Source organism: Balaenoptera musculus, chromosome 16 (genome assembly GCF_009873245.2).
Source record: "Balaenoptera musculus isolate JJ_BM4_2016_0621 chromosome 16, mBalMus1.pri.v3, whole genome shotgun sequence".
NCBI classification, from domain to species: Eukaryota; Metazoa; Chordata; class Mammalia; order Artiodactyla; family Balaenopteridae; genus Balaenoptera; species Balaenoptera musculus.
Window position 1 is genome coordinate 17,632,028 of NC_045800.1, and position 26,433 is coordinate 17,658,460.

The following is a 26,433-nucleotide window of genomic DNA, read 5'->3' on the forward strand; positions in this document are numbered from 1 at the left end:
TCCTCATTAAGATAGCACACTTGCAATAGTACTTATTTAAAAATGTAAAATTTACATCAATAGTTTAACTTTACATCAGAAGGTTTCCTACCAAGAACATGCTAATGCTTCAGTTTTTAAAGTTCCTTAAGCTCAAAGTCTGGGCCCTTTTTTAAAAAACTTTTTTCTTTTTTTACTCCCGGAGATATCCTATACACCACAAAATGCTACTGACCAACCCTGTTGTAAGAGCACCATCAATCTATCCAGTGAATGGCAAATAAAAAGACAGATTTGAAATCATTCACTCCTGAGGCTCAAGTTTGCTGTGGTTAGATAAAAAGGGGCCTCTCAGGGAAAGATATGAGCAATATTTGGATTTAACAGTGCCTGATTAAAAAGAATGAAATGATACCATTTGCAGCAACATGGATGGACCTGGAGATTATCATACTAAGTGAAGTAAGTCAGAAAGAGAAAGACAAATACCATATGATATCACTTATAAGTGGAATCTAGAATATGACACATATGAACTATTTACAAAACAGAAACACACACACAGACGTAGAGAACAGACTTGTGGTTGCCAAATGGGGGGTGGTGGTGGGGGAGAGGGATGGAGTGGGAGGTTGGGATCAGCAGATGCAAACTATCATATACAGGATGGATAAACAACAAGGTCCTACTGTAGAGCACAGGGAACTATATATTCAGTATCCTATAGTAAACCATAATAGAAAAGAATATGAAAAAAAAATGCATAACTGAGTCACTTTGCTGTACACCAGAAACTAACACAACATTGTAAATCAACCATACTTCAATAAAAAATAAATTAAAAAAACAAACAAAACGAGTGCCTGATTGAGGTATAGCTTTCTTGAAGATGGGGCAACAGGGTATATATGCTTATAAAGTGTTATCATCATAAGGGGAACACCACACACTAGAGTGATTGACTCTCATTCAGACAATGGAGGTGTTTTGGTTCTTGTGTGTGCACTGAAGCCTTGGATTCTGGTGTGGAAAGGGAACTAGAAAGCTTTCGGGCAACAGCAAAATGAGTGAATTAATATTTAGGTAATTTAAAGGATTGCGTGAGCAGAGGAAAATGTTCTTGGAGGGTGTGCGGCACATTATATTTTCCTAAATTGGCGACAAAATATTCCCATCCCACTGATTTTCCACAACCATGCCATCCCTGCCTCAAGAGGCGGAGTCTATGTCCCTTCCCATCGAAACCTGATGGGCCCTTGTGACCGTCTTGAGGAAGAAAATGCAGCAGAGGTGACACTGTGTGACTTCCTAGGCTAGGTTTAAGAAAGGCCACGCAGCTTCTGCCAGTCTTGCTCTTGGGGCTCATCTTTGGGGGGTCTAAGCTGGCAAGTCTGAGGCTCCACGCTGTAAGGAAGCCCAGACCAGCTCACGTAGACAGACTACATGGAAAGATTAATAAAGCGATAACAGGAGAAAGTCAGCTACTGCTGAATCCTATCTCTTCCCAACTGTTCCAGTTCTGGGCTTGATCTGAAGGTAACCTCATGAGAGGTCCCGAGCCAGAACACCCAGCCAAGCTGCTCCTCCACTCCTGACCCACAGAAATTGTGAGAGATGACAATTGTTGTTCTAAGCCGTTCCCTTTTGGGGTGATTCGTTACACAGCAACAGGTAACTGGAAGAGGAGGAAAGGAGACCCGAAAGGCGAGTCATATCATAAATAACACCGAGGGCATATGTCATTTGGAGCCAAGGCTTTCAAACCATGAGCTGTAGACACGCAGATAAAAGTAATGGAGAGGGCTTCCCTGGTGGTGCAGCGGCTGGGAGTCTGCCTGCCAATGCAGGGACACGGGTTCGAGCCCTGGTCCGGGAGGATCCCGCGTGCCATGGAGCAACTAAGCCCCGTGCGCCACAACTACTGAGCCTGCGTTCTGGAGCCCGTGTGCTGCAGCTGCTGGGGCCCGCATGCCTAGAGCCCGTGCTCCGCAACGAGAAGCCACCGCGGTGAGAGGCCTGCGCACCGCAGCAGGGACCCAGCACAGCCAAGAATGAAAAAAAAAAAAAAAAAAAAAATGTAATGGAGAAAGACTCCTTCTAAATCACCAGGTAAAACCCCAACTCACTCATGATTCAGAGCTTATAACTCCTCAGCAGTGGGTCAATGGCCCCTCTTCGTGGAATCTCTGGATTTTCCATGCGGGGGAGCTTAGGGCAGCAAAGGGTAGGAGGGAACCTGCTCTGAAGCTGCATTTACATGGCAGGGGCAGTCCGCTTACTCGGGCAGTGGTGGCAAGGGGCTCATGAGATGGGTAGGGAAGCTACAGCCCCTCTAAGGGACCCACTGATTCCCACCTCACCTTTTTCACTAGTCAGTAAAACCGAACAGTTTGTCGCTTCCGAGCACAACATATCATTTTCATGCCTCCATTTCCCCGTTTTCTCTTCTTTGGCTAACTTGCGCTTACTCTGCAGATCTCAGGTTGGGCATCACCAAGCCCAGGAAGGCCGACAGGGCTAAGAACTCCTTGTTCTATTTCCATTTATAATAAAATTCCTGTTTAGGTATGCTTTCTTACTACACTGTGTACACTGAGAGATGGATATAAATTATTTATATTTGTATCTTTCGGCCTAAGGTCTGCCTCGTCACAATAGCTGGTGCTCAATTAATGTTTGTGGAAATTAACATGTAAAGACAAGTTGGCTTCAAAGGACGAATCTGATGACAGTGTCTCCATGCTCTTCCCTGATCTCAACTAGAAATCTCTCTCTGTCCTGTGAACTCCCAGGAAAACACTGCATCAGAATTTCTTTCATGTCACCTTGGATCCTCATTCTCCCTACCTCCCACCTGGGGTCCATCTCTTTATCTTGGACCACATTACATGGATTCCTGTAAGATCCCCTTTCCAGACGGTCCACTCCTCAGGGGCAGGTTTCTGGGTCAATCCCCATCCCTAGTGCTGAGAGCGGCACTTCCTATGCTGGAGGCGGGTTTGGTAAAGCATGTGTCTTCCCTGTCTCAGTACACTTACAAAGTCATTACTGACTCTGAAACCTCTTCCCTGGGGTTCGCAACTCTGCCTCCGACAAGTCTGCAAATGCACTCGTCTTACATATGTTCAACAGGCGACATCAAGATGGGCTCAAATGATGTGGCAGGACAACCTGCCAAAGTCCTCAGAAGCTTGAAGTAGGTCATCCTCAGGAGCAGTAGCTTTTCATCTACCCAGCAGGTGTGTGTCATCAAATAAATATCATAAAATGTCTTTCAGACAGGAACAAATATCTGGCGGGGAAACAGAAGTACACAGGCTCACTGACTACAGGTCTAGAGGTCTAGACGGAGAGCGTGAGATGTTTTTTCTTAACATATGGAAACCAATATTTTTATTAACGAGAGGGTTTCAACCCCACTATTTATTGTCCCCCTGGCCAATCACCTGCCCCATCCACTAGTCCCAATTTTATAACTTCATTTACAAAGGTTTTAACAAAGAGTATTCCTGAAACCCGGCACCACAAAAACGCATTTTCCATGAAACGCTGTGATTTAAAAATAATCATAATGATAGGTAAGCTAATTTGGTTTACTTGGGATTATCTTTCAACCCCTCCCCGTCTTTTTAGCATTTAAATTAGTCATTAGTGTATCTTCCTTCTTTTTGCTGGGAGAGTTTCAGGAGATATTAAAATTCAGTAATTTGTGGTGGTTCATTTTTGTAAGATTAGGGAGAACTTAACAATATGGTACAATTTGTTCTTGAACATCCTTGAGCCTACCCCATCATTACATGCCAAATTACCAGGTATCATTGAAGCTGAATAGAAGAAAAACACACACCTGTGGTTTAACCCAACTTCAAAGTCACGGTTACACTTTAAAAGAGGAAATATTTGAACTCAAATGTGGATATGTTTTGGATTTAATTTTATGTACATTACTTATAATTCCCAAAGCCAAGGATAATTCTAAGAGAACCATGAACACAGTGTACATCATGTGAGATTGAAAAATTGGCTCATAATTATTTCAAGATGAATTATGTAGATCAATACAATTTTTTACTCACATGAAGGATGTCCACTAATATTTTCTGATCTCGTAGTGTTTGCCAGACACTCAGATACCATTTTCCTGACTTTACTGCACCTGAGCACCATCTGAGCTAGTATTTACTTAACTGTTTTCTGTACGTCAAGTTGAAATTGGCCTTTTAAAGAAAAAAATTCACCTCCTCTCAAGCAATAATAACAGTAAAACCATGAGTTTGATAGCTACTTAAATTTGTTCTTTTGGACAAAAACCGGGTAAAAGTAAAAGCTGCCCTGCTCAGAAGAGGCATGACAAGTGGCTGATCCCTTCACCCGATAAATATTTATTCAGCACCTACTATGTGCCAGGCCCTCTTGCAGATGCTAGGGTTATAGCAACAAGCAAAGCAAAGTTCCTGCTCTCACGGAGCTTACTTTCTATAGACGTAGATGCTAATAAACCAGGAAGTACATAAAGCAATTCCAGGGAGTGACATGTGCTATGAAGAAAAATGAAGCAGGGGAAAGGCACAGAGTGACGAGGGGGGATTTGGGCAGAGATCCAAGACAGCATGGAAACCAGTGGGTTGTCCTAAGCAGAGGTAAAAGTCCAGAGTTCATAATATTACCTGTCTCCGTTTCTACTCTTACAAAACTCAGTTATGTCCCAAGATTAAGTCTTAGTGTAATTTACCTTCCTCAGACTGCTTTCCCTGGAGATTGTCTTTCATGGGCTGTTTCCACTGGGGACTGCATTTTTGGGACAGACCGGCCCGGGTGGGGTTACAGCGAGGAGAATTAGACCATCAGAGGTGACAAAGGTGCTGGGGTGGGGTGGGCAGGAAAGAATGGAAGAAAAGGGCTGGGCGCCACAAAACATGGAGAGCATCAAAGACATCTTTTGCTATTTTGCCTCTTGTCTTAGGGTAGCAACCTCTTAGGAAATTATTTCATATGCCAACCTTGGCATATAGACATGAGCTGTTCAGGACTACTGTAGCATTTTTTTCCCCATTTAAGGTGAAAGAAGCTGGTAAATATGCTTAGATATTTCCTTAAAACTCTGACTCCTGGTTTATCACTGAAAACATCATCGATACTCTAAATGAAACATATTAATAGAAGCATAGTCTGATTTGTAAATAGACGTTTCACTTTGTCCACATATAGTTACTTAGGTTCCTTGGAGGCTGACTGCAGGATGAGAACCCAGCTGGTATCAGGTTTCAGACAAGGAGAGCTGAGTTCTTAAGGCTGATGGACGTGACTGGCTGCAATCCTGGCTGAGACTTGATAGTTGTGTGACTTTGAGCAAGTGACTGAACTTTGCTAAGCCTCAGTTTCCTCATCTGTAAAAGAAAATAATAATGCCTCCCTTACAGGTTTGCTCTGAGGGTTAAATGAAATGAAATGAGATAATGATTATACAGCACTTAGCATTTCAGTGCTCTTAAAATAAATGGCAATTAAGATGACAACAGCAATCATGACAATAACGATGATTAAGAAATCATATGCGGGACTTCCCTGGTGGCGCAGTGGTTAAGAATCCACCTGCCAATGCAGGGGACGTGGGTTCGATCCCTGGTCAGGGAAGATCCCACGTGCCGCAGACCAACTAAGCCCATGCGCCACAACTACTGAGCCCACGTGCTGCAACTACTGAAGCCTGCGGGCCTAGAGACCATGCTCCGCAACAAGAGAAGCCACCGCAATGAGAAGCCTGCGTGCCGCAACGAGGAGCAGCCCCCACTCGACGCAACTAGAGAAAGCCCACATGCAGCAACAAAGACCCAACGCAGCCAAAAATAAATAAATTAAAAAAAAAAAAAAAAGAAATCATACTCAAGGTTCTCCAGTTCTGAAACTGAGAAGGAATGCCCTGGTCTCTAGGTTCCTAAGAGGCTTAAGAAATAAGTGAGCACTATTACTCTACTGGGCTGGTGAGTGCAGCACAGTGGTCAGAGAGAGATAGGAACTGGGGAGGGAGGGGTCATCCAAGTGGACCATGAGCTCAGCCTCCACACCCAGAGGTTCAGAATGGGATGGGCAGGGGGGGCCATTCCAGGCAGTGTCAGGTAGACATGGAAAGAGGTTCCCTGGAGCTAGGACACGGGTCCCGTATCACGAACGCAAGATAGGAGTTCAGTGGAACTAAACTCCTGAGTTGACTGGAATGTGTCCCTCGCAATCTGGGCGTGGTTGTAGAGGCCTCCTCATCTTAGATGCACCTTTTGCTCCACTGAATTTTCAAGGTGCTCAACATCTGTCACCCCAAATTTAAAAATAACAAAAGGAGAGCACATCCTGATGGTCTGAATCCATTAAATCTGCATACAGCACAATGAGATGCTGTGTAATCAAAATCCCTTGACCTGGCAGCAGTCTTCATTAGCAGCAGAAGGAAATCAGTTCATGTTTGCGGGAGGGAGGGGTGGAAGTGAAATGCTAGTGGAAAATCAGGGCGGGGCAAGCCTGTCCCGATGCCAGATTTTCTTTATAGGCCACGTGTTGCACTAAGCACAGCTTCTTTAGAAAGGGAAGTGCCTCTCTGCTCAGTTTCACATCTCCACGCCATTTATTCTTTTTCCTTTCTTCCCCTCTGGATTATACCTTTAGTTGGATTTATATCATTAAGGTGGATTATATCATTTAGTCCACAGATAGTTACTGAGTCCTACTGTGGGCCTAGCAGAGAAATCATTAAGAAGATGAGCATTTCCAGGAAGACTTTGATTTTTGTAACTCCATAGTCCACGAGCTTTTACTAAAAATACATGTTGCTTCTGTATTGGTCCAATCAAAGGAGGTATGCAAAAATAAATTTAAGTTGCTGACTGGATATAATAATATAATGTGACACCTACCACTTTCTGGCTGGTGGTAGGTCACAAACAGAGAAGCAGCCTGGGAACCAGGAGATTTAGGTTTGGTTACTAATTTGGTGACTCATTCAAATGTTGAAGGAGTAGTGAGGGGCTTCCATTCCCTACATTGGACTTATCTTACTGGGCAGCTGTGAGGACTGATCAAGCGATGCTTGTAAGTGATTTCTGCTTCCCTGAGAGTAAGTGTCAGATGTCTTCAGCTGGAGAATGGACAGAGAATTGAATAGGATAAAGAGGGACAAGGATTAAAACAGAGAACCACAAAGAGGCATCTGGATAGTAGGAAGGACTGAAATGACGCCTGCTGTGTCGGTTTCTCTCAAACTGTAGCCTCGATCAGTTTGGAGAATTCATTTTCTGTTGTTGTCCCAGAGGACAGCCTATGAGCTGTGAACGACATGGCAGAAAATAAATGACTCAAACAGTCACCACTTTGCTGGCTTACTCCCCATCTTGTTCCCCACAGGATATGAGGTGGCTTACGTGAACCACACCAGTTGTTTGTGGAAGGTCACTGGTCTTGGACTTGACTTTGCTGTTTACTCACTGTATGGCCAGAGAGTAACCTTGAAGCTCACCAAGCCGGTGGACAGTGCATGTGGGAGTGATTTAGCAAGAAGAATGTGCTATAGATACATCAGGGGTGATTACTATTTATAGCAGGAATGCTTTTCATTTAATAGGTTAAATAAAACATGGTAAACAAACAACTAAAAAAAAAAAAAAAGCACAAAGTTTGACCTACACTGACATGGACTCCAGACCTTAACAGTAGAAAGTTTTTCTCACAGTAAGCAAAGCCATGATCTGGTCCTAAAAAACAGTACATTTGTTAAACTGAAAATGCTCTAAATTACTCCATGGTCAGGGCTATTCTGCACAATCTGATGATTTGGGATTTCATCAAATTAATGTCACTAGATATGCCTTATAATTAGGATAAAATATTTGAAAAGTTAAAAAAATGAGGCTATTCATTAACTCATTGATTTTCCTACAGATTGGGAGCCTGAATTTAAATGATACCCAAAAATATAACTAGGTACACTCAAAGAGAGAAGAAGTGGTTGTGAGTCTTTAAATGGAATGCAGTAGTTTAAAATGCTATTACTATTCAGAGTCTCTGAGAACATTAAAACTGCCCATTAAATGAAAATCTAATAATTGGCCCTACTGAATTGTGACATTTTGTAACCTGTTCAGAAATGCAGAAAATTGTGGAAGAAAAGTTCTTTTGAGGCAGAAGTTGATTTGCAATGCAATATTATTCCAAAAGCCAAGGTCCCCATGCTCATACACACAAAAGAACAACAATGCGGAATGACTAACAAAGCTGAGGAAGATTCTGGAAATCAGAGCTAAGGTGTATAGCTCAAGACTCTCCAAGGTAAGTTATGTTACTGGCCTGGAAAAAAATCAACAGGCAACGGCACGAGCTGAGAGTGTATCTCAACTTGGAACTGGCCTCTCTCTGGGCATTGCTTAAAGACATAACCAAGATAGGTCATTCCGTGCTTTTATATAAGCCACCGGCGATCTCCAAACTTACTCTGCAATATCACTAAATAAATAAAATTTAAAGACATTAACTGGAAGAGAACTGATAGTTTCAAATCAGAGGTTTAAAAATTCTCCTGGGCCAGTGGTTACCAAGCATCTTCTATGTGCAGGCAACTGTGTCCAGTACTTTGAGAGTCATATATGAGAGATCTACTCTTGCTCTCAAGGAGTTACCATGTGGTAGGGTGAATGAGACAGGTACTGACGGAAATAAAATACAGGCATACTGTGTAGATACATCCACAGGGGCAGTACAATTAAAGCAACGTGGAGCCCCTCTTGTTGAACGGATCCAGAAAACACAATCTGCTTTCTTTGAGGATGCAGCATGGAGCCAAGATGCTGAAAGATGGGTGGGATTTTGAAGGGGGAGATGGGACGGTAAACGTCCAGGCAGGAGGATGCACAGGAGCCAGGGAAGAGCATGAGGCATGTCTGGGGAGCAGGAAGGATCTGGGTCTGGCTGTAATGCAGGTGACGAGAGGGCAGGGTGGCTGGGAAGGGCACAGAGGGACCACAGAAGCCTGCCCAAGGCACCGAGGGACAGTTCTGTCTGAAGACAGACACTGTTAGGGGCACTGGGAACTAGGATAAAAAAAAAGTCTTCATCCATGAACTCTTTACCTATAAAACTACAGGGCTCCATTTTTTGGTCCCTTTTCTGAGGTGTTTGTCAGCAAAGCAACCAGAAGCTGACAAAAGAGGAGGCCCTCCAAAAGGGAAGCAATTACTGGTGACTAAAAGGAGATGAAGGCTAAGAATAATCAGGAATTTATTTATTTATTTATTTATTTATTTAGCCATGCCACGTGGCATGCAGGATCTCAGTTCCCCGACTAGGGATCGAACCCATGCCCCCTGCATTGAAAGGGCAGAGTCTTGACCACTGGACCACCAGGGAAGTCCCAGGCAGGAACTTAAAAGGAGGAAGGTGATAGAGCCAAAGGAGAAAATATGCTGGAGAGAAGGTGGTCTAATCAGGAACGTGATGGTAGATCCTCTCATCTACCTCCCTCACCCCCCAAAGCTAATCCCAAAGAAAACCTACTACAGAAATTTGAGGGCCAGCAAGCCCACGGTTTAGAAACAATGGGGTCAACCATGGGGACGGCACAAACTTGCGAGCTCTGGATTTCTACCCACAAATTAAGAATTGTTCTTTGCAGTCCCATGAGGGAAACTGTGTAAGAAACATCCTTTTAGGAGAATATTTCATGTCAAGGGGAGACGTTCACAGTAAATTGCTAAGTGGGAAAGGCTACAAAATGAATACCTATATACACAACATGACTTTTGTATAAATATGATGAGTAACACTTATTGGTATATTTGGCCATCAAAAACTAGATCACCAAATGGTGGCAATATTTTAAATATGCCATGTCATGCAAAATTTCCTTTAATTCTTACTTGGAATATTCAGTGACTTTTCTAGCAGAAGTACTGCATAATGCTTCAGTTAGTATGCAGAATACATCCTTTAGATCTTATCTCTGGTAAGAAGAATAACTAAAACAAAGAATCCTATCAATGATGTAGCTGACATGGCATAAAATATTAGAGATGAGTGTTTGCATTTTTACCACTTTCGGGAAAATAGTCCTCTGGGTAAGGAATGCACAGAGTCTTTCTTGAAAAAAATGAAGCATTAACACAGATATTCTCATGCTCACGTTAACTCTTGTAATTAATGTAACTTGTTTACCTAGACCTGTTACTCCAGTTATTTAAATATGTTCAAGCATAAATTATGAATTCTGCACATCAGGGTACGGTGGAGGCCCAGTCTTTTTAAAAATACAAATGTTTCTGGGTTCTTTTGTATTTCAACAAACCCACAGTACGACACATACTGTACACACATACTACAGAATTATTCTATTTTGCATGTGAGATTACATATTTTATAAACCTGGCTTAACACAGTGGAAGGATGGGTCTAGACGTTTATATGAGAGAGAAGTAATGACTTCATGTTTAACCTCTTGAATGTTATCAGGAAAGAACTGTCTTTTTAATTTTATTTCTTTTTGGCCGCACTGCACGGCATGTGGGATCTTAGTTCCCTGACCAGGGATCGAACCTGTGCCCCCTGCAGTGGAAGAGTGGGGTCTTAACCACTAGACCACCAGGGAAGTCCCTGGAAAGAACTGTCTTAACGGGAAAGAAAGAAAAAAACTTTGGGGTGAAGAATGTTATCAACCTTTTACCTAAATAAACTTCACCGGGAACAGGGTTGAAAAAGTCCACCATAAACTTAATAAAGTGCAACTAGGACTACAGCTGCTAATTCTGGTCTGATGTTTTACAGCTGACGGTAGAAAAAAAAAAGGCAAAAATGTGAACCAAACAGACTTTTATAAGCTAAACCGAGATAAATAATTCTGGCAGACTCTATATTCTTTGTGTTAAAATACATAACCTGCCAAACGAGGAGAGTAACTTAAAACATTTTATTTGGCGTAACAGGAATCACAGACAAGTTTCTAAAACTTAAAATGCCAATGAAATATTCAATTGTTTGTAGGTAAAATATGCATAGAAAAAGGCGGGGAGAATGCATTCTCAAGTGTTAACAATGGTTCAGTAGATTATGAGGCTTACAGGGAGTTTTATTTTGTGCTCTATACCTTTCAGAAGTGTCAAGATATTCAACAAGAAATATGAAATTAATATTTTTTAAATGTGTAGGTTCTTCTGTTTTGTATTACAAATATTTCAATAAACCCATCATTTCTTAATATAAGAAAACTGTGGGAAATATAACAAAACCAGAATATCCTGAAGTCTATTTTAAGCAAGTGGGAATAACACGGCAAACAGTGCCTTGTGTACAGGATGAAAATTTCCATTACTTTAAAGAAACGTTGGCTGCTGGTCTGCTTCTGGGGCGGCAGAGCAGGTCTGGGTTTGGGACATTGCATGACAGGTAGGGGTGAGGTTAGGCTACTCTGAAAACACATGAAAGATGGGTAAGTAGTGGATTGGTAGCAGAATCCAGGTTTCTTTAGGGCATATCAGTTGTAAGGGAAGCAGTTACGGTTCAGAGTGGGAAAGGCCGTATGTAGTATGGTGGGAGGTGACCTGGAGGGAATGAGGGAGAAACACTTCCAAGTTTGGGATTGACATGTAAACACTGCTATATTTAAAAGAGATAACCAACAAGGACCTACTGTAAAAAAAAAAAAAAAAAAAAAAAGATTAAAAAAGAAATCCTTTCATGAGGGCCAATATATGTGAAGTAATAGCTCTCTTTTCAGCTTAAACTACAGACTGTCTTCCTTCAGTTTAGTTCGAATGACAAAATATTAAAAGTACAGAGACCAAAGTCGGTTAAGACTTACTAAGAGCTCTCCACCAAATGAAACAGGCATCAATGGCAGAGGCACAACGGTTATTTAATTAGCACATGTTGATTAATTTAACCCATGGAACCACTCTCCTGTTACTGCTAATTTTGTTTTTGAAGTCAAATGAAACAAAGTAGCTGAAGAGTAGTTAAACGTGTCCAGTCTCTTCATCCCTAAGGCTATGAGGACGGGTAGCCCTCCACCACTGAGGTGTTCTGAGATGTTCTCAGGAGGTGGTGACTTCCCCTTAAAAACCCGAATACCAATGGGCCTGTTAGTAGCACTTTCCCTAACGAGACACGTGAGAGAAGAGTATAATTTGTAATTATTTTCAAATATTCCCTAAGAAAGTGAGGATGGTCTGTTAAAAAGCTTGCGATGGAAAGAAATGCTAGGCTGTATTTGTGACACCTTGCCTAACAAGAAAAGCAGTAGACAGAAGATTGAGGCGTATAGGTACACCTCATTTTTTTGTGCTTCACGGATACTGTGTTTTTTACAATTTGAAGATTCGTGGCAACCCTGTGTCAAGCAAGTCTACTGGTGCCATTTTTCAACAGCTTTTGCTCACTTCATGTTTCTGTGTCCCATTTTGGTAATTCTTGCAATACTTCAAGCTTTTTCATTTTATTATATTTGTTGTAGTGATCTGTGATCAGTGATCTTTGAGGTTACTACTACGACTCGCTGAAGGCTCAGACGATGGTTAGCATGTTTCAGCAAATGAAGTATTTTTTAATTAAATATGTACATTTTTTAAAAGACATAAATGCTACTGCACACTGAAGAGACTGCAGAATAGTGTAAACGTAATTTTTATGTGCATTTGGAAACCAAAAAATTCGTGTGACTCGCTTTATTGCAGTGGTCTGGAACTGAACCTACAATATCTCTGAGGTATGCCTGTATTTGCAGGTTAGCAATGGTTTTGAAACTTGGGAAAAAAAACTTTTTTTTTTTGGATAAAACTTTTCTTCAAGGATTATTGACACGCCCAACAGAAGATCAGATTAACATGGAGTCTGGTCTCTTCTTCCTCCTTGGCAACCTTTACGTGCATAAGCAAAATTTTAGGATTCCTTGCAATACAATTTGAGAATCACTATTTCACAGCATCCCTGGGGGATACTGTGCATTGGCTCATTCCATACATTTCCGGATCCCTTTTAACAGCTTTCTTTGACTGGGAAGGCTAGAAACCTAAAAACTACATTTTTGAGATTCTCTTGCAACCAACCAGGTTCCAGGTATCACCCAGGTTCTGCAAGGCAGATGTCTGGGCAAGACTTGGCAAGGGGATGTGAGCAATATGAGGCACTTGCATGGGAGGAAACAGGCACTTCTGGTAAATGTGTGTGTGTGTGTGTGTGTGTGCGTGCGTGTGTATAGGAGAGGAGGTTGCATTTGGCCCTTCTGGGACAGCTTTGGTAGAGATTATGGAGTCCGGTTCCTGTATCCTGGGTGCCATTCGGGGTAAGACTGCAGCAGTGAGCAGTCCCAGGAGAGTCCGATTGGTCTCTTCTGCTGCTCTGTAGCATCCAAAAGAGCTTCCCTGGCTTTCCTAAGGACTCTATATGCTATTCTAATAAATCTCTTTCTGCTTAAATTAGATAGATGATTCTGTCCTCCTGAATCTAAGAACTCTGACCAAGACAAGCATCAGAAAATAGACCCTAATTATCTCATTGCCTCATATGAAGTATCTTCCACATCTCCCCATGTTTGCATCCCTACTGAACCTAGCACTATTTTTATCACATAGATACTGAATAAACATTAGTTAAATCACATCACTATAGCATAGCATTATGCTGGATTACTTTTAACATCATTCAGCTACTTATTAGATCGTGAGACAAGGTCTAAATAATGTAGGGAAGACACACCTCAATAAGCAAGGGGTTGAACCATTATAATTTTTAACTGTGTGCATTTATCGAGGTAAAGAAAGCAAGGCATTAAAAACAATAGTCTCAATTTCTCGTCATTTGGAGGGGAACAGAAACAAGTCAAAAGCTGTCTTTTTAAGATATAACAGAGAGACAGACAGGAATGTAAAATTATTATGGTGATTGGCAACAAATCTGAATTTGATCACTGTAGAATGACATACTTAAATTTCTATGTCTTGTCAAAAAATAACAAGAAAAAAGAAAATGAAAAAATGGGCCCTTTAATCTTTAAAAATAGTATCAGCATGGTGTCATATATATATATATATATATATATATATATATATATATATGAGTATTATCTAAGTATTTGATTACTGACAGCTAGTTTTCTTCATTTTGGAAAAGACTATGTGAAAGGACTTCCCTTTCCTACATTTTATACACAAACTATTTCATTTTCTAAAAGTGGCTGGACAAAGGGTCAGATGATAACTTTAAATATTTAAACTGGTCACTGACAGTCAAGTAGTGAGGAACTTCTCTAGTTTATTGTTAAGTATGGACTGCCTTAGAGGTAACCTTAAGTACATGGCACGGCTTCCTAATGAGTTATTAGTTATGAAATTATGAAGTAATTTAGAATTTTAAATAAGACTGGAGAATAGACTGGGGTATAACAAATTAAAAGCACCGTAATTATGCAATATCATGAGATGTATTAGGTAGTCATGCTATGCATATATCAAAAATACATTAATAAAACGAACATATTAATAAAAAGCTAAGTCTGGCCCTTTAAGACCTCAACACTAATTGGAAAGGATTTTGACAGAACATCCTGAATAACTTTCATTATATCAGTTTTGGCAAGCTATTTTTCAGCTACCTAAATGATGATTATTTCTACACTCCACAGTGCATCTATCAAAATCTACGATCTGAAAAATATCATTAGTGAGGATGAGTGAAGTGGCAGTTGTTCAAATGGTACAACCTGAATTTGAATTTATTAGTGTGATGTAGGTGATATGTATGGGGTGTTTTATTTTCTGATATTTTACCTATATATTGTCCCCTTAAGATATATCACACATTTACATGTTGTACATTAATTATATATGTTATGTGTTATATTCCAAATTCTAGCCCTATTTTTAAGGTCATGCATTCAGGTCACTCTAAAAACTCTTCCCAAAGTGTGATGATTTAATGGATTTAATTCTTAAAGAAAAACATTTCATAGCAAGGGCAGATTAACCTCACAATGAAAACAAACACATCCAGTAGTAGATATTATTGGTGAAAAGTGTAAAAGGTATAATTTTGCCTATAATAGCTTACTCCTGTAACCAAGACACAGATTTATCCATCTTTGCTTTGTTGTTGGGCTTAAAGTCATTGAAAATTCAAAGAACCAGATCACTACTTAGTTTAAAATAAGAAAGGTCTAGCCAAAAAGCAAGTCCAACTAGTTAACACCAGAGAGTACCAAGTGCCTATTGTAGGAATACAGTTTATTAAGGGTAAAAAAAAACCCAGGCAGCTGTGTGACATATTAATGCCTTTAACTATTCTTGATTTTAATACAGAATTTGGTTCCACTAAAGTTCTCCCCTTGAGGTGAACTGTTATGTGTATCTTTTTCATAGATGGCCATTGGTGCCATGCTTGTTGAAGGATATTATTCTGTAAATACCTAGGCTTTAACTTTCACCAAAATGGAAGCCTTACTCAATAAATAAGCAACTCACCCCAGGTCATGAAGTTAGATATTAGAAAAAGGAGGATATTGCAGCCCAGGTTGACTGTGCCCCCCTGACCCCACTCAAATTCCCCCAGACAAGGAGGCCTTTACTTCCTGGTTCTTTTAGTTGGGGTCTTGACTCATGGACTTCATATACTCCCTTTTCCTTTTCTCACTGAGAAGAAAACTCTCATACAGTATATTCATGATCATGCTGCTACGGTATAAATTAAGTTTATGAATGATGTCCTTCACTTATTGCCCCTTTCTCTCACACAGTGATATTTGTAACTCACGAGCTGTAGGATTTCCAAAGCTGAGTGATTTGTAATGTAATACTTCTAGAATCTCCAGAGTAATTTCAGCATTAGTTACAAATAAAAGTTGGCTCTCTGCAACTCTTAACCTTGGGAACATGAACCTTTAAGACTTGGAGATCAAATACCAACATTCCCCTAGGACTGCTGTACACATCTGCATTTCTGGACATAGGACTTTTTTTGTTCCTAATCAAGTATAATCTCACTTCATAACTTCTACTTTTGGCTCAGTGCTACCTAGATTTCCAGGCAAGTAAAAAAAATGAGGGCTGAGGATTTTGTGCTTAGAGGTTTGGAAATTTGGCAAATGTTACATTAAAATGGGAGTATTTGATCTTGAACCTCAACAGAGTGAAATTCAGTTAAAACACAAAGAAACCAAAGTAAGGCTTTATGTATTCCAAATCTGCACCTGTATTTTGATGTTGCCAGGTATTTGTACTAAGAATTCTGTGTACAGGGCAAAAGGGAATGAAGAGCCTCCCAAATTTTCCTCTGGGATCTTCCAGCCATTTGCAGTAATCACTAATTCTTGCTTACATCTATGAGTCAGGCATCCAAGTGTTGCTATTCCTGGCTGGTCCTGTTCTGTGTTTAAATGGTCTGATTGTTATTCTTTGCATCTGGGTCCAAACCAATTTCACATGGAAAGTTAGTTCAACGATTCCAATCACCTTTAAGTTATCCTTAAAGACAGCTAAGAAGATAGCTTGAGTTATTAATATACAATTATGAAAACTGCCCTTCCAACTCACCAAACTCAAGGGTGTCATTCTTCATACAATTTCCTAAATATTGACCTTCTAGGATCCAGTCAATGAAGTAGAGTTTATTTTCAAATAATTTAATTTAACATCCATTAACATTCTTTGGGACCTGAAAGCCACGGAATTTAAATGATTCTTATATTCAGATAATTATGAGAACAGGTTACTTGTAAAAGAACATTTCCATGAAGATTTAGCCAGGCAGCACACTTTATAGGCCTGAATTTCATCAAGGTGGGGGAACAGACTAAATGTGGATTTAATTTACAAATGTTTTCATACAACACCCATAACTTTTATTTCTTGTTATGTTATCCATTCTATAATGTTAAAAAAACAAAGAAACAAACAATCACATAGCAGCATAACCAGGAATTATTAGGGGAAGACTATACTTCATCCAAAATTGACTTATACAATAGCTGTAGTTTGTCTATGAACTCATTTATTGTTATTGGTTGAGAGCCAATATGAGTAATGGATAAAAAGCATGGGTTTTATTTGGAATCAGGCTTGCTCTAGTTCTGTTACTTATTAGTTCTATGACTCTGGGTATGTTCATTATGCTTTTTAGGCCTTAGTTTCCTCATCTGTCAAACTGGTTACTGTAAAGATTAAGAGAGACAATTTACTAAAAAGTGCCTAGTATAGGCTGGCTCATAACTATTTCTCAATAAATGGAAGTTACTTTTCATTTGTCAGTATCTTTCCTCCTCTGCAAGCTCTTTGATAGAAAGAGCCATTTCTGGTACTTCCTTGTACATGTAACAGGACTTAGTCTTGTAACATGGTAGGAAAAACACTGCCTGTAGATGTCAGGGGACCAGCAGTCAAGCTCACTACCTGCTGGCTATGCAACGTCTGGCAGAGTTCTTAAGATGTCTGTTCTTAGTTTGCCTCTCTCTGGAATGGGGATATGCTTACATCCCTCTCAATGTTCTGATAGGAACGTAGAAAGATATGGATTTGTAAACTGTAGAGCACAGCTTAGATTTAGGTTATTGTCACTCTTTTATTCTACTTAAATTAAGAGTAATTAAATAGTAATTTTTTAAGCACTTACTATGTGCTGGATGTACACAGTGATTTATAAGTGTTGTATCATTTAATCCTTACAACAACTCAATAAAGTAGGTACTGTCACTATTCCCATTTTTCAGATGAGGAAACCTAAGCTGACTCAAACTCAAGCAGTCTGGCTCAGAAGCCCACACTCTAAACCACTGTTACATATAGAATCCTATAATTTTAGGAGGAAGAGACAACCTTTTATGAATCCACCAATGGCAGGTCTAGGGGGTCAGAGTGACGAGGAGGCAGTCACCTTGCCTAAGAGGATGGCAGACGCCACAAACAAAAAGAAGAGAGAGGATCCAAGCAATCAGACTCATGTAAGCAAGGCGAGGTCACAATTTTTCCATTTATATTCAGATTTCTGCAACACAAATACCCCATTCCTGTACATATATTTTCAGCTCTGCTGAAACTGCCAAGTAAGATGTAAGAGAAAAAACTCAGCTAAATTCTACATCTGGCCATGAGTAAGACTTTAGAGTGTGGTAGTTTGGGAAAATACAAGTAGACTGGCCAGGGCGAAAAACAATACTTTGTGACATGTCACACCCTTGGGCTGAAATATTCGAAAAGGCCACCACTCGGGGGTGTGGTAGACACGAAGGACCATGGCAGTGGTTACCTCCATGAGGAATTCTCTTCTCCAGACAGACTGAAGGCACACAATAGTAGACGTCATCTTGTAGAAAGAGCTGTGACTTTACCGGGCACCAGTCTTTGGCTGAAGGCTACGAACCAATGAAACTTTAGAACATGAGACCCAAGACAATACTCTGCCTGTGTTCAACAGTGAGAGCTCAGAGAGTGTCAAAGCATGTGTTTAAGCATATGTGAACAAAGGGCGTAAAGATGTGTGAGACGGGTGTTAAAACATCAGTTCAAACATGTGTTTAACCATGTGTGAGCAAAAGGGTGTTAAGCCATGTGGTAAAGCAAGTGTTAGAGCATATTCGATTACAAATGTTTCTCATTTGGGAGCTTAAATTATTTTCTGCCTAATCCAGTGTTGCTAAGCAATAGTTCTGTGTTGTCTTAACGGAACACAATAAATTATTAAACTTAAAAAAAAAACTGAAGTTAGAATTCTTTTTTCCCATCTTGGTTTCATCACAAAGAATTTACATCTGTAGTTTTCAATAAACATAGTGGTGTTCTGCTAGTGTAAGCAAAAACCGGGGTAAGGCTCCCTATGCAGGAAGGCAACAGTCAGATTAGGGTAAGGCGCACTCTGTGGGCTGAGACAGTATACAGTGTTTGGTAGATCCAGTGGCATATTAGGCTAATCTCAAGGTTTGATAAACCACATAGTCACTGACTGGGGGTGACTATCCCATCTAGGGCACCATGCCACAGCTAGGATTCTGTTTTTTTATTTTCAATTTTTAAATATCTCGAACACTGCTCTTGAGAATAGGAATTCTGACAGTTCTTACTAACAGTAAAATGTGATAGACACCAGCTTTAAGGTTTCTCTGACATTACTTGCTAAATATATTAGCTTATGTATCTTCAATGCTGCTGGAAGCTTCCCTTCCAAAGCAAATGAATCCTCTTATGTTAAAATGGGAATGCACAACCCTGGATGTTATTTTAAAAAGAATGAAAGTAGACAAAAATCAGAGTGTACTAGCGATACCTTTCTGCAGGGTAAAGAAAGAGAGTTTAAAACAGATACACATATACTAATACAGGTAAAAAAAATTCAGGTAACTATTTTATTTTCTTGTTAGGAAACAAAGCGATAAACAAACTAAACCAGTAAACCTGTTTGAGCCCACTCATTTCTCTGTTGGGAGTGGATATATCATCAAATATTCTTCCTTTAAAAAAAAAGAACAAAAGACAAGTAAAAGATCTGCAGGCTTGTGTTTAAATTCCATTTCCTAAGCAGTACTAATTAACATGGCTCTTTCTGCTAAACTGTAGAATGATATGTGTGTAAATGTTATCTGATTTTACCTATGAAAATATTTTTGATCATTCTGAATAAAGAAAAATAGATATAGCCATTAGAATCAAAATGTTGCCTTCCCGATCACCTTTTGCCTCGAGATCATGGAATGTTTTACTGAAACAAAAACTGGCAAGAGAGAACCAAACAATTAAAGCTAGTGTCTTCTGTCAGCCACCCTTGTAGCAGAGGTCAAAGAATTTTTGAATACTTCTCTCTTCCCGTTCACTTGTGTCACTTAATGATTTGTTCATGCGGTTCAGTACAAACTCAAGAAAATACAATTCCTCAGCAGAAAAAAGCACGGTCCGTGGTGCTGTGACCTGACTCTCTGCTTAAACAAATTCCAGAGTGTGCACTGACAGAGCGATGATGATTATTTTTCCTTCTTGGAGACAGCCCAAATTAAGAAAACTAAGAAAATAGAATCTGACTGAGGAAATGATGGAGGAAGGTTGTGCAGAGGCTTTCTTAGTTTATGGTTAACAGTTTTATTTTTATTTTATTTTATTTTTTATCTTTTGGCCTCGCTGTGAGGCATGCGGAATCTGAGTTCCCTGACCAGGGATCGAACCCAAGCCCCCTGTAGTGGAAGCTCGGAGTCTTAACCACTGGACCACTGGGGAAGTCCCAGTAGTTTTATTTTTGACTAAAACAAATATACTGATGAGCAAATTCATTTCAACAATCCCATGTTTCTTCATTATTAAGGTGTTTTATTTTCAATAGTGTAAAACAGAGAATGCAAAGCATTTATTTTCTGTCAATACTGAACACACCCTGATATCTGAAGCTATTTCACTGAGGTTAGTCTCCAAATGCATGTAAATCAGGCTCAGGAAAAATGTCTGTACTACAGAAATGATAAAACATCCCTATATCTCATGGGTTGGAGGAAAAGACTACAGAGGGCTGTGCTTTTGGGTCCTCCGAACCAGCTGCAAAGGCCCCCAGCCTCCAGTCAAATAAGCAATAAACATACCCCACTTTATAGAAAATAGAAGAAGATAAACAGTCCTGGTGGAGATACTGATCTTGAGAGAATACTTCTGAATTTGAGATAATACTTCTGAATTTGAGATAATCTGAATTTCCCTAGATGTGCTCATTTGAGTACACATAATCATTTTCCTTAACTTATACTTTTCTCTAGACATGAAATGCTCAATAAACAGAACTCACTAGAGGCACGTAGAGGGAAGAGGCTCTTTCTGTACAAATTCCTCCCTAGAGCATTTTGTACAATGTTAAGTAGAGTAATATAGTACTTAACGAATCTTGCATAACACTTCGTACTTCTACTAATCAAACTTTTCAGAAGGCAGCAAAAATGATTAGAAACATAATTTTAGCCTCTTCTGCTTTCTATTTGAGTGACCATCGTTAATCTCAGTGGACGGGCCATGTGTGCAGTGAAAGGGCTCCCAGAGGAGTAAGTTTTCCCAACTTCACAACCGTGGGCGTTTCACTCCAGGGCTGTGGGTAAGGTGGCACGCTTGCCCAGTGGGCACACAATGCATCCTCAGTGTTCTCCCCTCTGCCTCAAGCTCTGTGCCTTTCCTGGAATAAGCCTGCCAAAGATTCTAAACAGTGTAGGGAGGAACTGTCCAGAATAAACTGGCGCCATATTTGCAAATGTGTGTTTAAAGTAAAGCTAGAGAGAGTTTGCAATGTCCCAAATCGAGCCTGGCAATTGCTCTTGAGGTTAGTACCACTTCCCTTTTTATGAACAAAACAACCTTAGCAATTGTGGGAAATAAGCAAAACCAATGCAAATAAACCAACAAGATAGTTTATCTTTTTCACCTTAAACATTTAAAAAGTATATTTTTTAAAGGCTTAAGAAAATTAGATGCTTTTAATATAAGTACTTATGCCCCTTTTCTTCTACTCAATATGTATATAGCTAATGCTTACAGAATCAATCAACCCCCAAATTAGAAATCTTTAACTTTTAAAAGGCTTTATGTAATTAAATGCTAATGCTTCAATCTGACATTATATCAGTAAATACCATGCAGAAAAGTTCAAGGTAGGTACTATGCTAAGATAAATATTTCTCTAAGTCCCAGCTTTTCATTTCTGGAGACCAATGGAGAGACAAACCTCAAAAACATTTCATGTGTTACATTTCCTATGTAACTGAACTCAGTGGAACATTAACTTATAAGTTTTAGTCTACTGATCTACTGTGGAACATTTGCTTTCTGAGATTAAGATTGATTATTTTTTAAAGATTGAATCATCAAATTTTGTTTAAAGGAGGTTAAAAGTAAAAGCTTGCTCAAAATAATGAGACTAATCCTGACATCTACAGGCATGCTTCCAGACATTAGAAAGTTTTTCTCTTAAATGTGTTTCCTTCCAGATCTTTACTAAAATGCAGGGGGTTAAGTCGGCAAGGTTTATTATAAACCAAAATGTCGTGGCTCACCTGTTCTTTTGTTTGCTTGTTTGTTCGCTCGTTCGTTCATTCATTCACTCATTCATTCATTTATTCATTCAAATACTTCCTGAGTGTCCATTCTGTCCAAGGAACTAGCGAGGCACAGGGGGTCTAAAGCAGAAAGTTTTAGTCCCTGCCGTCAAGGAGCATAAAGGCTTTCGGGTGTGACAGAATAAAGCAGACAAGTACGGCACAGAACTAGTAGGGTGGGAGTTGGGGTGGGAGGGGATAGATAGCCCACACTAAAATGGGTAAAGCACTTTAACTTCGGAATCAGGGATGCCTAGTTCCTCAGCGGGGCAGAGACTGAAGAGCACACATGATCCCAGGAGGACCCTGCACAAGTACAGAGACTGCAGGCCACAAGGACCTCCTATGTCTCCAAGGGTGTTACTTAGGAAAGAGTAACATGGTCTTTGAATTCACTTTTTGTCCTTCCTCTGGGAAACTGAGATGATAATTTGATCACTGCCTTTTGCAATCACCATTTTCTACTTGGAAACTCCCTCTTAAAGTTCTTTATATTTTCCTCGAGCCTTGTGTCAGGTAAATGTAAAACCATTTTACACCCCCATCCCTACCCCGTTCCACCTTTAACATTAGGGGAATGAAATGAAAATAGTCAGTCATTTAAAAAACTTTTAGGAGGTAGAAAAACTGGCATCACTTCACTTCTACATGTTTTGGTGCTTCATTATGTTTTGAGACCATGTCTGAGTGCTTAAGTTCTCAGAGGTTGGAAATCAAAGTGAGAGAAAATAGCAAATGTTTCTATTTGCTAATGGTATTTCACTTGTGATAGCGAGAGAGACATTCATTCATCAAACATTTATTGAATGCATATTATGCACCAGGCACCAGGCTTACTGACACAGTGCTACAAAGATGAAAGCCAGTCCTCCCCTCCAGGGACTCACGGTCTAGTGGGGAGATGGGCAGGAACCCCACGAGTACAGCACGGCGAGGGTTCCCACGGTACCGTGTGCGGACCACTGAAGGGGCGGGAACTGATTCTAGGCAACACAGAGATGATTACTTTTAATTTAAAATATTTGTTAACACTCAACATTATATTAAAAATATTTAATTATGCATTTACTTTAACGTGAAAAAATGCATAACCAACACATTCGAACCATGATTTCATGGATAATACTCTGTGGGATAAAGCTAAAGAATATATTTAAGTTTAAAACAAAAGTGTGCCAATTTAGGGGCTTCCCTGGTGGTGCAGTGGTTAAGAATCCGCCTGCCAATGCAGGGGACACGGGTTCGAGCCCTGGCCCTGGAAGATCCCACGTGCTGCGGAGCAACTAAGCCTGTGTGCCACAACTACTGAGCCTGCGCTCCAGAGCTCGCGTGCCACAACTACTGAGCCTGCATGCCACAACTACTGAAGCCCGTGCTCCTAGAGCCTGTGCTCCGCAAAAGAGAAGCCACTGCACTGAGAAGCCCGTGAACCGCAACGAAGAGTAGCCCCCACTCGCCACAACCAGAGAAAGCCCACACACAGCAACGAAGACCCAACGCAGCCAAAAAATAAATAAATAAACTTTATAAAAAAAAAAAAGTGTGCCAATTTAAAGAAAAATAGCCGTGGAGATATTAGGCAGAGAGGACAAAAAAAAAAAAAAAAAATTGTGATGTACTACTCTGATCACTGAAGTTTGGGAAATAATGCAGTTCCATGTGGGTAAGTCAAAAAGGATGCCATTTTACAAAGTTTGGAATCCTTATGGTATGTTCCCTGGACTAAGTTGCCATGAGGCAACTTATGTTCTAGGAGGGCACAGGTGAGGGAAGGGCACTAATGTGGCCTGGGGGATTCAGAGGGGTTTCCAGAAAGAGGAGGCTTAAAAACGACAAGTTGTGCTGGAAAGCAGTACACTTATTAGGACCCTTCATTTGTAGAACTGTTGAATCTTAAGTTTGCATGGGACATTGGAAATCATGTTGTGTTATCCGTAATTAACTTTAAAATACTTCCATATATATAGTGTGACATATATGTGTGCACTGGTTTTAATCCATACCATAGGGCAGTGATTTTATGACTGAAGTGGCCTAACGGGAATACACTGTTTAGTTCACATCTAAAAGACTAATGAAATGCCATATTCCAGAAGCAGCTACTAAAGTGTGGCGGCTATCTTTATCTTATTAATTAGTTACTCTTAATTAGCATAACAATAATTATTAATGAGGACATCAGAAATGGTACTGAAGCTATGCGGACAGGCTAGAAACATGGTCATCGCACTCCCAGCCTGCGTGGGAAGGGTATCTGCATCTAGTGACCCCAACTGCCTATTTCCCCTGGACTGGAGCCCTCGACTCAGGATTCTGACTCAGTCCTGTGTCTATCTACTTAAAGGAGGAGTCGGTCACCTGACTTTGACTAGAAGGTTAGCCATATCCTCTTTCTAGAATATTCTCACATCAAACTTGAGGGAACTTTTCCTGCAAGTTGCTGTCAATGTACTCTCCTATCAGGACAGAGGACAGGAGCTTCGTGGGCCCACAGGACAGGTGGAGGGCTGTTCCTGTGCCTGCTTGCACATGTTTCTAGGTGTGGTAGAGTTCCATCTGAAATTTGCCTTCAACATATTACTTGGGAAGCAGGTATAGACCTCCACCACCTCCAAGGCATCTGTCTCCAACTGCAGCCACGATCTACCCAGAAGAAACTGGTAATTCTGAAAGGCCAAATTTGCTGGGCAGATCTTAGCTAAACTAGCTCTCACAGAGAGGTTAAGTGATTTGCCCAAGATCACACAGCTAGTTGGTGGCAGAACTGAGTTTAGAATGTAGTGCTTCTTGTTACCATCTTCCCAGGCAACCAATGATTCTTGACCAGGTTTACTCATCCCGATTATCTGCAGAACTTTTTAAAAATGCACACGCTCAGGTCTAGCTTAGGAGATTGTGATTCTGGAGGGGAGCTGTGGTAGCGACCCAGGTATCTACATTTTTTAAAATTTTGCACAGGTGCCTCTGATATACACACATATAATTGAGAATCACTGGACTAGACCATGATACTAATAAGTACCATCTACCGTACATTTTCTCTGGGCCTGGCCCTGTGCTAGGTGCTTGACATGCTCTGTATTATTTCATTTTTACCATAAACCATTGAATAAGGTATCTGCAGCATTTTACAGGTGAAGAAACTCATGCTGAGAGAAGTTAAGTAACCTGTCCAAAGTGACAGCCTATAAATAGCAAGACTGAGATTCCAACCCAGTTTTGCCTTTCTCTATAAATCTGCTCTTAGCCATGATCCCCTGCTACATACCATGGGACAAGATGCTGCTTAGAATTTCTAAGGCAGGGGTCACGAACTACAGGTGAGAGGTGGACAATGTAAATGATGAAAATGGGTCAAATAGTAACTGGAGTGAGCTGGAGACCACGTGCCCCTCTGAAAGGTTTTGAGTTTTAACTGCTGGCAGCTATTTTGAATGTTTTAAGAGTAACTCTGCAGAGCAACTGGAACTCTCATATATTGCTAGGGGAATACAAAATAGTTTAGCCACTTTGGAACCAGTTTGGCAGGTCCTTATAAAATTAAACATATACAAACCATATGAGCCAGCAATCTTACCCCTAGATATTTACTCAAGAGAAATGAAAACCTACGAAAAGGTGTGTGCACGAATGTTCATAGCACCATTACCTGTAATAGCTCTAAACTGGAAGCAACCTACATGTTCATAAAACTGGTGAATGATAAATAAATTGTAGCATATCTTACTATGAAATATTACTCAGCAATTAAAAGGAATGAAATACTAGTACACACAACAACATGGACGAATTTCAAAATCTCTATGTTCAGTAAAAGAAGTCCTACACAAAAGACCATGTGCTGTATAATTCCATTTACATGAAATTCTAGAAAAGGCAAAACTAGTAGCAGAAAGCAGATCAGTGTCTGCCTGGGACAGGGATGGAGGAGGGGAATGAGTGCAAAGGGACTGGAGGCAACTTTTTAGAGAGAGAACTGGTCTCTGTCCTGATGTGTTGTGGTGGTTACGTCATTGCATCCCATGACCAAAATTCATCAAATCTACATTTAAAATGTGTGAATTTTATTATATGTAAATAATATCTCAATTTTAAAAACAAACTAAAACTGTGCAGACTGGGAAAAAAAAAAAAGTACTGCAAGCCGCTTATGGCCCCCAGAGTTCCAGTTTCAACCTCTGGTCTCAGTAGAGAGGTTCCATTTTAGCTGCCCCAGAGGAAATACAAAAGATGACAAGTCATCCATCATCCTGGGCTCGGGAAAAATGGGGAAGTTTGTGTTCATCCCCCTTCTTCCATCGCTCTCCTCCTGCCTCAGGTGCAAAATGCTCCCATGCTGCCCCCTGGCTGTTCAGCACCTCCTACCACGGCACCTGGATCACACCTCATTC

The 26,433-nt window shown here is 40.3% G+C and overlaps 1 protein-coding gene across 11 annotated transcripts in view; it reads right to left on the reverse strand.

Annotated features, from left to right (window-relative positions):
• VTI1A (vesicle transport through interaction with t-SNAREs 1A) overlaps nt 1-26,433 on the reverse strand; it is a 397,531-nt gene that overhangs the window by 146,191 nt on the left and 224,907 nt on the right. The window contains exons 8-9 of one of the 11 annotated variants that reach the window (XM_036828005.1): nt 22,930-23,025; nt 19,408-19,435 (exon numbers count right to left, since the gene is read on the reverse strand). The exons of 5 other annotated variants lie outside the window; for them this stretch is intronic. In XM_036828005.1, coding sequence (XP_036683900.1) covers nt 19,423-19,435; nt 22,930-23,025 — 109 coding nt within the window. In that variant the 3' untranslated portion in view covers nt 19,408-19,422. Of the gene's footprint in view, nt 1-3,374; nt 5,367-19,331; nt 19,436-22,929; nt 23,026-26,433 lie in introns of those variants that run through there. 5 more of the 11 variants (XM_036828016.1, XM_036828013.1, XM_036828012.1 and 2 more) reach the window with 5 other exon arrangements.